This window comes from Homalodisca vitripennis, unplaced genomic scaffold, assembly GCF_021130785.1.
Source record: "Homalodisca vitripennis isolate AUS2020 unplaced genomic scaffold, UT_GWSS_2.1 ScUCBcl_5911;HRSCAF=12870, whole genome shotgun sequence".
In the NCBI taxonomy this organism is placed as follows: domain Eukaryota; kingdom Metazoa; phylum Arthropoda; class Insecta; order Hemiptera; family Cicadellidae; genus Homalodisca; species Homalodisca vitripennis.
The window spans coordinates 24,774-37,842 of record NW_025782051.1 but is presented as its reverse complement, the minus strand read 5'-3'; the positions used below and the strand labels follow the sequence as shown (position 1 = coordinate 37,842).

The window sequence follows — 13,069 nt, the reverse complement described above, 5'->3', positions numbered from 1 at the left end:
AAAATTGTTGACAGAGGTAAACTTGTAAAGATAAATAATGAAGAGTAGTATTTTGGTGTTGTAGTACTTTTAAGCGTTTAACATTTCAATAAAAGAAAGAAATTAATTAAAGTTTTATATAGCTTTAGTTTTATTGTTGTATCCAGTGCTTGCAAGTAATTACAGGGCAAAATTGTTACAGAGCTCTTGAAGATCACCCTTACTAATTTTCCATATGATGAAATAATAAGTTTATTATTGTTAGAATAATATTTCCAAGTGTGATGGTTACGTTATTATATATCTGATAAAGAAAATAAAGTAAAGAAATTATATTGAATTTGAATTAGTTTTAAAAAGACAAGTAGGTTATATTCCATTGATTTATTATGAACAATTAAAGTACTGGATACCAAACATCAGCAATTTTTGTATTTGAAAATTACTTTACTAAAAAATTTAAAAAATAACTAAAACTGATAATGCATGAAATAAAATTTGCTATAAAACAGTAACTAATAAAAGATAAAAGCTCACCATTAGATTTGGGATCAGACACCGAGATGTTCGGACAGAAGAAAGCACTGTCAAACTGACAAGACATCAATGGAACCAAGAGGTCAGTCGGCTTTCTATCTCCGGTCACATTAAAGACCAGGATATATCTACAGGAGCTCCTGTAACAATCACATATATTTAATGAGAATATAAGGTTTGGTATTTATAAGAAAATTTTTAGAGATTTTAGGTCCTACATAGCTCAGGTATTTTTTTATAGGAGATAAAACTGACAAGACATTAATGAACACTAAAGAGATATGTTACGGCTGATCTCCAATCATTAAAGATCCGAGTATATCAGCAGTTGCTTGTGCAACAATCATTTCTTTATTGAAAACTACATAGCACAATATTATTTATGCTGCTTGAACTGACTAGACATTAACAGAACCAAGATGTATATTGTGATACATCTCTGATCAGTACCAAAAACACTCATTGGTCCTAACAGATAGAAAAGCTTGCTAGATCCCAAAGTTGAGTGACACAGCCAGAAAAAGGTTTGCAAGACATGGGCTTTACCTAAAAGAAACCTGAGAGTTGGTTTTAAAAACCAATACCTAAAGAGCTTAATCCAAAGCTTAAAAGGATCCACATACAGAAGAGGTCAAAGAGACCTCTGTCACAACGAGCAACTCTTGATGGACATCTGAAGAAAAAGTCATTCATAGAAAAACATATCAAGCAAGGGGCAAAAAGTGCATTCTGCGCCTTGCCAAAGTATGTCTTTCAAACAAGTTATTTAAGGAGTAAGGCTGGGTATATTGGAAGCAGGTTTTCCCAATCTCTCCTTTCTCTCAACAGATAGAAGCGATTCAGAATGCAATCCTAGCAGAGATTGAGGAAGAGAAGGGGAAACCGACCTCTCCGAGGTTTCCATGTTATCAACCATAAATAAGGTGTCTTGATTATCACCTGTGAAAATCTGGAGACAGCTAAATGGCTAAGAGGAAAACAGGAGTACCTGAAGTCATGGAAGGAAGTGAATTTGAAGATTGTATATGAGACAGAAATTCCTCGTACAAGTATTGCAACATTATTACAACAGCAAAACTCCAAAGAAAAGATTTTGGGTTATGTAAAGGTACAGAATAAGGGCTTGTTGGCTGGCATTTGGAATATCACTAATTTTGTAATACATTGTGTTTGTTAAAGCAAGCTCAAGTTCAAAAATGTTAATGTAAGATTTAAAATGTTAATTAATCTTTTCCTAATAACAATATACAAGAGTGCAGGTGTGAGAAATCAAACTGTGCACTTGTTACAAAAAATACCAAGGCACTGTTCCCTTTTTCACATGTTTCTAGCCACATTGTACACATGTTCCAAATAAAATATTTAGATTGTTATCTAAACCTTTACTGACAAAGATTGTTTGACCCAAACATTTCCTTGTTAAGAAATGAGTTTAACCTTATAAAAATGTATTTAACCTGCGATACTGTATAACATGTATAATTATATAATTTCACTGTAGTTATGCTTAAAATACAAGTACACTTTTTAAATTTCAATCTTTTTACAATCACTGGAATAGATATTTACAAAGAATTGACAAATTTTGAATTTAACGCAATTTTATTATAAATATTGTATTGTTTTATGTTTTAGTTTAACCTACCGATCTAGACAGTTTTTCACCACAATAACTATGTAATTTTTTTATAACTTATATATATTTTTGACTTTGTGGAAGCTTATATCGTATTAACAAAACATTCTTAGGACTCAATATGTGGAGAGGGTTTAATCTAAAAAAAAATGGAATAAGTTAAAAATTACAATAGCTAAATTACAGGAATTTAAACAGATTGGAATAATTTTTGCTATTTTAATTGTTACTCCAAAATCCAAAAAGATTTGAAATATTAACTAAGCCAATATGAGTTTTTCATTAATGAGTGAACAAGTCAATAATAAAGAATTAAAGTTCAATGTGTATATTTATAAATTCCTTCCAACTTTATGCACATAATCGGTAAAAGCAGTGAATTTGAAAAATATTCTTTTTATTACCTGTTCTGATCCTTGTTTATGATTTGACGAAACCACTGGACACAAAGTTCTATACTCTCCAACGTGTGAGCACCATCTAAATAGTAAGTACAACTCCCATGGTCTGATTTTCTAGTGAGCACTTGGTAACGTCCAGGCCAGGAACACGATTTTATTCCTTCAGCTGTAGCACCATCAATCCTAAATGCTTTAGCATACCCCAATAATCCAGTACTGCTTTTGGCTAAAACAAAAATGTTAATTTTTGAACATCAGGAAGGATCTAGTTTACCAGAGTATAAAACAACAAAATTATGACATCTTTTATCACTAATTTATATAACTAATATATATATAGCACAATGAATGCCATTCCTTGAAGACATTGTTTAAACAATATAATTAGTGACCTCTCTATGCAAAGATATTGAAAAATCTGTTTGTGTTCTTTTTTTGTTTTTGTTTGCTTGCTTCGAACATCAGAAGCCTATTCTATGAGTAATTCGTAGTGGTACTGTGTGGAACCAGCTAGCTCCCACAAAACGCCAAGATATCAGTTCAGCTCTTTCAAAGCTATCAGTTATACGTTTCTTGATACCGACCAACCAATGAAAACCAATTTGCTACCATCTTGTTTCTGCCAAGGTTATCGCCATTTACTATATTGGCATCTGATCAGTTTTCAATGGTTGGTCATCCAGTGCAGACCTATTGTGACCTGTATTTTCTTCAGTTCAGTTTCAATAATTAATGTTTTATTTTTATTGAGTGCATGTTTTAGAGATATTGTGCATGAAGTTGACACACAACATGGTTCTTGTGATTCCTGACTTATGCATGTCACAACATTCTGGTATGATTTGTTTATTTTAATCTAGATTGTAGTTATGTGTTAGGTTAGTTATCCACTTGAGAAAGAGACAGACTGCAGATCTTAAAATATAGTACTACTGATTTTTCGTATCACTGAACAATGTAAAATGTCCAGAAATATTATGTTTCCTTCGGAATCCTTCTATTGTCAAAAACTAACAATGTTTAAACAAAGAATAGTATAGCTCTTACACATTTTACTTAATACAACACTCAGTACAGAGCTTTTATACAATACTCAGTAATTCAAACATTACTAATTAATTATTATCACAACATAAAGACTGTTACAAGACATGGGATTGCATGTACTCATTATCGCTGGTGCAGATTGGTAAAAGAAAGATAGACAGAAAAAAATTGCAGATAATCAGGGGGATAATGAAGAGCCGTTAGAATTCTTGAAACCAGAGCAGATTGTCATAAACTAGAATTTTTCTTCTGTTACTGAAACTTGATTCTAAAATGTACATTATTTGTATTCTGATTTCTTTAAATTGACAAATTATGAAGGAATTTACAAATGGTCTTTCCAATCAGTATCAACCGCAACAGCTTATGAATGATACTCCTCAAATAACAAAATGGTGAACAAAGATTATTTTTAGTGAAGTTGTGTGGTTTCACCATGATCACAGTTTGTCACAAAATACAGGGTATCCCAAGAGTAACTCAACGAAATTCTTGGGTGGTTTCCTCTCATCTAAATAATGAGAAAAATTCATTTAAACATATGTCCAGAAACGCTTTGTTAGCAAACTACAGCTAGCGAAAGATTTCACCCGATTTTATGAGAAAGGTCAGAAATAAAGCTAAACTGATGTTTTTGTGGTGTAAAATTAAGTCTTAAATTTATTGGATCTTATGTAAAATTAACTGAAAAATTTAATAAAATACATCCCAGACCTGTACAACAACCCCATACCTGAGATATCAGACAAAATATGTAAAATTCGGTCTTTAAAAACATGCTTTGTTTAGACTGAAGAACATTAACTTCATTAAATAAACACGCAAACTTTTTAACCAAAACTTGTAAAGAATGTAATTCTAAAGAGAATGATGTAAATAGGCTAATAATATACAAACACAAAGTTTTAAAAATTAATGTTTAATTAAATCATCACATACGAAAAATAAGACAAAACTTCAATAATTAATATCTGTTTGCATTTGTTTTATAATAGGTGTTTATTAAATGAACGTTCTTCGTAAAAACATAACATTTTGATTGCGGAATCTTTTATTCCAATTTCCATAGCTTATAAATGGTGTTAAAAATTATTTCCTTGATAATGTAGGCACAATCTAGTGTGTTTAACACGTTAGCTGCCAAAGGTATTTTTGAAACTTCTCTCCAAATGCCATGTAGGTCAGATCTGGCCGGCACCGTATATAATGGTAAGACTTTCTGTCGGCCATATCTGACCGGCAAACATCAAAAAGCAGGGTTATGTTAGGTTATGTTTTTTTACTATGTGCTGCGCGGTCTACAGTCAATTTTGTTGAACTTCTAGCGATCTTGAATATCGCTATTTACCTACAAAACGACTCCCATTGTTGTCTACTTACTTTAGCGCGGGAAATTAATACTCAAATATTGACTTGTTGTCATGGTATTGTGTCGGCCAGAAATGGCCGGCTAGTATTTATTACGTAATATCGATCATTTTGATACTTACAAAATGAATTAAATTCTTGTTAGAAACACATTTTACGTGATGGAGTGATTGTTCAAGGATTGAATAAAGGTACAGCCAATGATTTACAAATGTTTGGTTTAATTTTTACATAAATCAGACATATTAAACCTAACTATCATTTTTTTTCAATAAAGTACATTTCCTTGTAAAATATTTAGTTGTGAAATAAAATAAAATTGTAAAAATTTGCAATATTGATAATAATTACATGACACTTTGTTATAAAACATGTTATTTGTGAACTTCACGAAAACAGTCTTTACATAAGTATGGCTTCTCAGGACACTGCTCACAAAATGTGTTCACTTTGCCCAGTTTCTTGGCCACATCACGTCCACTTACTTGTACAGCTTTTTTGTAACACATTTTGCAGTACCTTCTGACCCTGTGTCTACCCTTTCCCTCTCCAGTAAAGTTTTGAGATTATAGTCAGATAATGGTGCCCTGTACCTTTTACAGGAGTAATAGTGTTATTATCTAGACCCATAAGTGAAACAGCCAGATTTTCTTTAAAAGTTGTAATTGACATGCAGTGCTTTTTCTGATGTCCGCCTGCTGTAGGTCTTGCTTTTCACAGCATTAGTGTAGGCCAGCCAAGAGTTTTACAAACAGCGGTTCCAAGAACTATTTCTTCTGCTGCTTTATGGTACCATCTTCTTGACTTTCGAACACCAGTGCTATAAGATGAGAGTTGGTCAGACACATCGATGCCCATCTTTCCCTTGTTGTACTCAACTATCACTAATGGCTTTAAAAATGTCATTGCCTTTTTTGTCTATTTTTCCTGTGAGAACGTACTCTACTTCATGTTTGGTGGACAACATTTCGCACTTCTCTCTTGTCCTTCCATTTGGTAACTACAATACCATCATCATTTTCAAGGGCTTTCATTTCTCCTTTTTTTATTTGTGCCTTCATAACATCGGCAGGGAGACCTTTCCTGTTTGCTCTCACAGTACCAACAAGGTGGGTTCTTCTAGCTAAAAGATTGTTGGCAAGTTTGCACTGATGTGTAGTAATTATCTACATATAAGATGTGTCCCTTATCCAAGTTATGTTCCATGAGTTCCATGACCACTGAGGTTGAAACTAATTCATTATTTTCATTCTGGATGGTCCCTTTACCCATGTAAACTTTTATACAATAGGTATACCCTTGCTGGTCACAAAGTTTGAAAAATCTTTAGGCCAATATTTGTGGGCCTTGTTGGGTATGTACTGTCGAAATGACAGTCTGCCCCTAAAGGGAATCATGCTCTCGTCTATTACGAGATCTTGGCCAGCAGATTTCTTGTTCAAAAAAATGTCGTTCATCTTAGAAATTAGGGGCAAAATCTTTGCGATACGCCCATCACGTTCCTCAGCAGCATGATCGTTAAAATGCCAAAAGCGTAGCATTAGCTGGAAACGGTTTCGGCTCATAACTTGAGAAGCAACAGTATTCTTATACAAAATGTTGCCAGACCAGTAGTCTGTTATGCGGGGATGATTAGACAAGCCCATCCATATGAGGATACCAATAAACTTCCACATTTCTACATCATCTGTGGGAGCCCATTTATTAAGTCTACTACTTCGGTTCAACCTCGTTTCTCGCAATACTTTACTGGCATTTCTATTAGTCTCTACGACCATCATTTGTATAATGTCGTCAGTAATGAAAGCTAAGTAATAGTCTACAGGTTTAGCATCATTGGCCATATTTAAATGGTACTCAGAAGTAGAAGTGAAAAGAAAATTCTTGTTGCCTACCTTTAAATTCAGTCCATTCATCCCATCAATCACTTCTCCGTCATTTTTCACCAGAATCGCCACCGTTCATATCATTTGTCTCTATTTCCATTGTTAGCCTCGCCTTCATCATCACTACTGTCATGATCCGATTCACTTGGCAAAAAGTCCGGATCTTCATCCGTGTCGTCAACACTTGAACCTATGTTTCCTCAATTTCATGTTGAGGGTCTGGTTCACTGGACATTGGACAGTCCAAAAGTCTTTGAATTTGTTCTTCATTTACGTCTCTACTACTCATAATGAAATCGTTTACACAAGTTTAGTTTCGTTCAAACTAGCTGACAGTGGCAGACGGCAGCCCTAACTGATACCAACATCGGCGCACAAAATAGTCGCAACAGTGAGCAATATAGTGCCGGCCAGATCTGGGCGGCAGTGTTATTTTTAATGAAAAATCACAACAAAAAATGTTGTGCCCGGCCAGATATGGCCGACGCTCAAATTGCATTATATTCAAGAGATTTCAATGCAGTTTTGACAGAAAATGAATTTTAACTAACAAAACAATTCGAGTTAATGAATAAAATAATTTTAGAAACTTGGCAATTTCGGGGTTGGGCAGTAATATGAGCGTGCATGGCATTTAGGGCTAGTTTACTGCCGGTCAGATCTGACCTCCATGGCAGCTAACGTGTTAAAGCTACACCACGTGTAGCTTTTCTAATAGCATTTCGGTTGTTCTTAAGTAGTTCAGAAACGTTTAAAATTCAGTTCAATAATTCTTCTTTGAAACTAACTGGTTCTGCATATACAAAATGCTTTAAATGGCCCCAAAGGTAATAATCCCAGGGATTTAAATCAGGGGACCTAGGTGGCCAATTAATTGGTCGACCCCGACCAATCCAATCTGCCTGGAAAACTGATCTACAAGTGCTCTCTAAACTATATATTATTTACAAATGCATTTTTTAAATAATTTGCCGGTGAGCCATCATGTTTGAATATCATTTGATGTCTTCTTTCAAGTGGTACATCTTTAAGTAGAAATGGGAGTTGATTCTTTAAAAAGTACAACAGTTAAAATAAAACACAATATAATAAATTCAAGCAACATAGGCTAGAATTTTAGTTAACTAACATCACAGGATAAATAATCAATAACTAAATAAAAAGCTTTGTTTTTTTAACCAACCGCTAACAGAGTTTTAAACTTCTAAAGAATCAAGGATATTGTATTGCCATCCCACATAAAAATGTATTAACAAAACCATAGTTTAGTAAAATATGCCTATGAAATATAAATTAGAATATAAATTAAAATATAAATATCAACACATGCATTTAAACAATTGTCTAGAGGAATTTTGATTATAAAATTATCTACAACATAAGGAGCCACAGTTAAACCCTTTACTTTTAACCTAGAATTATTTTTTTGCTAAATGACCATGCTTCATCAGCTTATTTTTAGAATAAATTAATTTTCATACATATATGACTGTTCGTAGTTTTCTCTAGCGTGACATTACCACTTCTAGGTTGCCTTTGTTTCTTGTGTCATAGTTATGAATATTCTGTCTGCTCTGATAATTATCTAAAATTTATTTACATTTAATCAAACATGTGATATACTTGGCAGTGTCATAATTTAGAGTTTTTTAAATATGGACGAACATGAAACCCGTCAGAAAGACCTTTTATTACTCTTAATGCCTTCTTCTTCCATACAAAACCTTTTTTGAGCAGCAATAAAATTTTCCCACAAGATTCCACACATTAAATGTGGGTGGAAGAAAGCATTAAAAGTATACCATTACTCATACAACATTTAAATTTTTAAGTAAATAAATTACCCTGGCTAGTTTTTTTACAAACCATTTGCACATGCACTTCCCAACTAAGCTTGCTATCTAAATGAATCCCTAAAAGTTTAACAGAATCAAAATTAAAATCATCATAAATATTTACATCTAAGGACAAACATGTGCTCTGTTTTATTGCTATTCACAATCAAAGCATTAGATTTAAACCGTTCATTAGCTTCATTCAAAAGCCTCCTTTGATTTGTCCAAAGCTGATTTAACTTTTTATTGCTAACCAATAGAGTGGTGTCATCAGCACTATAATGTAATTCTCAAGAGCATGGAACATTATAGGCAAAATCATTGATAGCTACTACACAAAAAAAGGCCCCAGCACTAAATTCAAAAGCTTTTGATAAATATATTAATGAAGCAGAGTGCACTGTTTTGTTCTCAAAACAATTTACAACATTTGTTACAACAAACTGCACTGCTTTGATTGTATTAGGGGCCAAGTATGGGTCTAAACTGTTCTTTAAATATGTATCCTTTGTTTCACATATATTGATACATTGATTTTTTACACAGTATTCTAATACCTTACTAAATATTGGTACCAACGATATAGGGTGGTAAATGATAGGATTCAGCTTGTCTCCCTTCTTATAAACAGATGTTGCTTTAACCACCTTCAATACACAAGAAAAGACACCTTGTTGAAATATGACATTATACAAATATAATAAAGGTTCTAATACTTTATATACATAATATTTTCCTTAACAATCTTGTCTGAAAACCCACAAATATCCTCACAATCAGAAGAACTCAACTCTGATACACATTGTAAGATGTCATATTCAGTAATGCAGTGCCACCTGAAGTTAGAGCTTAAATTACTAGGACTAGATAAGAGGAAATTTTAAACTGTAAAGCACTATTTTCACAATTCTTACCATTATTAGTTAAAAGATAACTGCTTTAGCACAATATTCATGAAGCTAATTTGATTCAACATTAGCATTTTCAGTTCCGTTACCATTTCAATATGTTTCAGTAGTAATAACAGTCCATGCTGCTTTACATTTATTATTTGATTTTTTTATTTAGTTATTTGCTGCTATTTTTGCCTGCTTTATTTTAAGTCCATCTGCTCTTTTTGCTAACATGCAGTTGTTTCTAAACCTACTCTTCTCTACATCATTGTTGCAATTCTGTATCATGGAAGGTTAACAACAACTCTCTTGACTTTTTACGTTTAGGAGTAAACCATTTGTTTTTCTTTTGTTCTTTCAATGATGCCATTTTGAATTCCTTAACATTACAACAGTAATTATAAGTATCAGATAATATTTTGACAAAATAATTAAAAGTATCTTCAACATTAAAGAACCATCTTAGATCTAAACAATCCAACAGTTCAATATGTGCTTTAAATGCAGCTAATGCACAGGATTTTATATTCCTATTACTATGAGAACTCGTACAATTTCTTTTTCTCTGGTAATCAAGATTTCATTGTTAAATGTAGCAATTACACTAACGTGATCTGAAAGATGAGCTTGAAGAATACATTTTATTTTGTTTCTGCACTATTTTCATTGGTTATAATGATATCTAGACAAGCACTTTTCCTTGTATCTTCCTTACTTAAACAATACACAGTACAAGATCATAGTAGATTCAGAAAAGATTCACTCTTAATTGTATTCTTTTTTATGTTTATATTAATATTTACCCGTTATGATTATGGTACCAATATGAATACAATCACCTTAAGTTCTTGAGTTTAGTGACAAACTTAAGAAAATATATTTTTTTTTAAATAAAAGAACATGAAAACTGAGTCTGAGTCTTCAGTGTGGTAAATAGTATTAACTACAGTTTTAGCAAACGTTTATCACCTTATAATCTAATCCAACTTTAACAAATATACAGCAGCCACTTTCAATAAGTGGTGGTTTTCTACAAAGCAGCTAAAGTGTAAATCTACCAGAATGTAAAGCAGACTTTCGTCTTGATATAGCCAATGCTCATTAATCCTTACAACATTACAACTTAGGCTATCTAATACTAACTCTAATGGAAACCACTAATTCCTGATTGATTGTATGTTAAGGTAAAAAATTTCGGCACAAGATGTTGGGATCCTTTCTGGTTGTTTTGTCGTTTCCAAAAATGAGAGTTGTGGTCTCAGTTTCTGGTGTGGATGAGGATGTGTGCACAGGTCGTGAGAGACCGATCCCTGGTACTTCACTTATCTTCTCTGTCAACCATTTTGTCCCCATCAGGATTAAAATGCATGCCATGAGCTGTGTGCATTTGTCATTCTGCGTTACTTGCCTCCACCAAAGTTACATTAACATATGAGTCAGTGAGTTCTCTGACTCCCTCACTTGCGTTTTTGATCGCTAAAAATTGGTTATTCATTTATTTTTTTTGTTTTGTAGTGTATATACTTTTCTAAATGATGGTATATTTTGTAAATTTCTAGTGTAAGAATTACGTTATTTGTAGATTTACCTGTGCTATTGCTAACTCAAATCCTGACGTCTTAGACCACTCAGCCATCGGCACTCCCAATTGCTTCCTTATTGAAATTTTCATGTTATATGTTTGAAGGATTGCAACAATCCATTGTTGCAAACATATTATGTAGGCTAGGTAATGACAGTTGAATTGTCAAATAGAAATTAAACCAAAGTCCAGTTGTTCTGCTTAGTTTAGATTCAAATTGGCCTGTGTTTTTTTAATATTTCATTCTTTAATTAAAAAGAAATAAAATAGAGGAAATGAAATCATGAAACTTTTGTTGTTATGTAAACTATCTAACTGGAAGCTGTCAATGATAAAATCTGTAACTTAAAACTAGAACTTCTATGTAAAACTAATTAATTGTCCACTGTCTCTACAGATTTTAATCTGTGCAAATCAGAATACAATCAATGATAATATTCTTAGTGCCATCTACCTACGTCATTCAATTTCATTGATATTGCGGATTAAGCAAGAAGAATCACACAGTTTACGAAATATTTAACTTTATTTCAAACACAGGACTGCTCTCTCTAGTTATGATGATAATGTATGTAAATAAATTTGTGTAAACAACAAAACACAGAAATATACCTTGTTGTTGCCGATTGATCCAGGCCCGAGATAACTGCAGAGCCAGTGATGTGTTTATTGTTTGTACATCGCCTTTGAGACCAATACTCAACTGGAGACCATCACAGTCATACTCACTAAGAGGAGGCACCTCCCAGAGTGGACACTACAATAAAAATTCAAATCATGAACAAATTTGTAGCTTACAAATACAATATCATAAGCAATTCTATAGTGTATTTTTATCTTTCATTATTTTTATTTATTTGGGAATCCTCAACTTAAGCCCTTGAGGGGACATCACCTATGTAAGTGTCTTTAAATTATATGTCTCAAAAATGGTTTTCTCAAATAAAAACAAATTTAGTTTTTAAGTGACGCTACAGTGAATGCTCGATTTTTACATTTTCTACAGTGTCAAAAACTCGAGAACAGATTTAGCTCCATATTTGATCCTAACTGCATTGAACTTTGGACAGGGCCACCCCTCAGTGTGCTTCTGGCGACTGGGGTGCTGTGCAGCAATCAGTCTCATTACTTTAGAAACAAACACTGTAACAATAACTTACAGTTATTTTATTCTATAAAACAGCAGCAACATAACAATAACGACAATAAATATTAATAAATTAACAACAAATCTCAAAAAGTGCATAGTTTTCTAATAACTATGAAAAACATTACAAGGATAACAACAAATGAGAATTAAGAAAAACAAAAACACTCGCAATTACTAGTGTAAAATAATTATCACAGCATGCGGTGCGTGTATGTGGATGTACGTGTGTATTTAATGTAGGGGGATCAGCAGACGATTCCTGAATGGGCCACTTTTCATACGAAAGAGGTCCAAATCCTCGGAGATAGAGTTCGCCCACTCCTACATCCTTAGCAGAGTTTCCTGGCATAGTTCGTTAAGACGACTGGTTTAGCAAAGAATGCGAGACTCTGAATGAATTCTCTAGAGAGGTCGGAGCAGTCCACCTTGGAGTTAACCAAGTGGTGTAAGAACATGATGTCCTGAACTGTACATCTTTTCTCAAAGGATAACAGATTGAGAAGAATGGACAGTATCAAGCAAGAGTGTGTTGGTGTACCCAAGATGGGTACCCACCATGTGGAAGAAACAATTTTGAACCTTTTCAAGATCAGATTTTAGGTAGACCTGATGAGAAGCCTAGACAACACTACAGTACACCACCTGAGGTCTGACGAACAAAGAGTAGAGCAGCTTAAGAAAACAGATGCTTTTGAATTTTCTATGGAGGCGGTGCTTGAGACCACTGCGAAGGCAGTGCACTGATGCAGGCAGCA

At 33.3% G+C, this 13,069-nt stretch overlaps 1 protein-coding gene across 1 annotated transcript in view; it reads right to left on the bottom strand.

The window, feature by feature from the left end:
• Positions 1 to 406: 406 nt before the first annotated feature.
• Positions 407 to 13,069, bottom strand: part of LOC124373581 (folylpolyglutamate synthase, mitochondrial-like) — a gene marked incomplete at its 5' end in the record, with an annotated part of 31,903 nt that continues 19,240 nt past the window's right edge. Inside the window, 3 exons of the mRNA XM_046831945.1 lie at positions 407 to 656; positions 2,557 to 2,779; positions 11,777 to 11,921. Coding sequence (XP_046687901.1) covers positions 422 to 656; positions 2,557 to 2,779; positions 11,777 to 11,921 — 603 coding nt within the window. The remainder of the gene's footprint in view (positions 657 to 2,556; positions 2,780 to 11,776; positions 11,922 to 13,069) is intronic.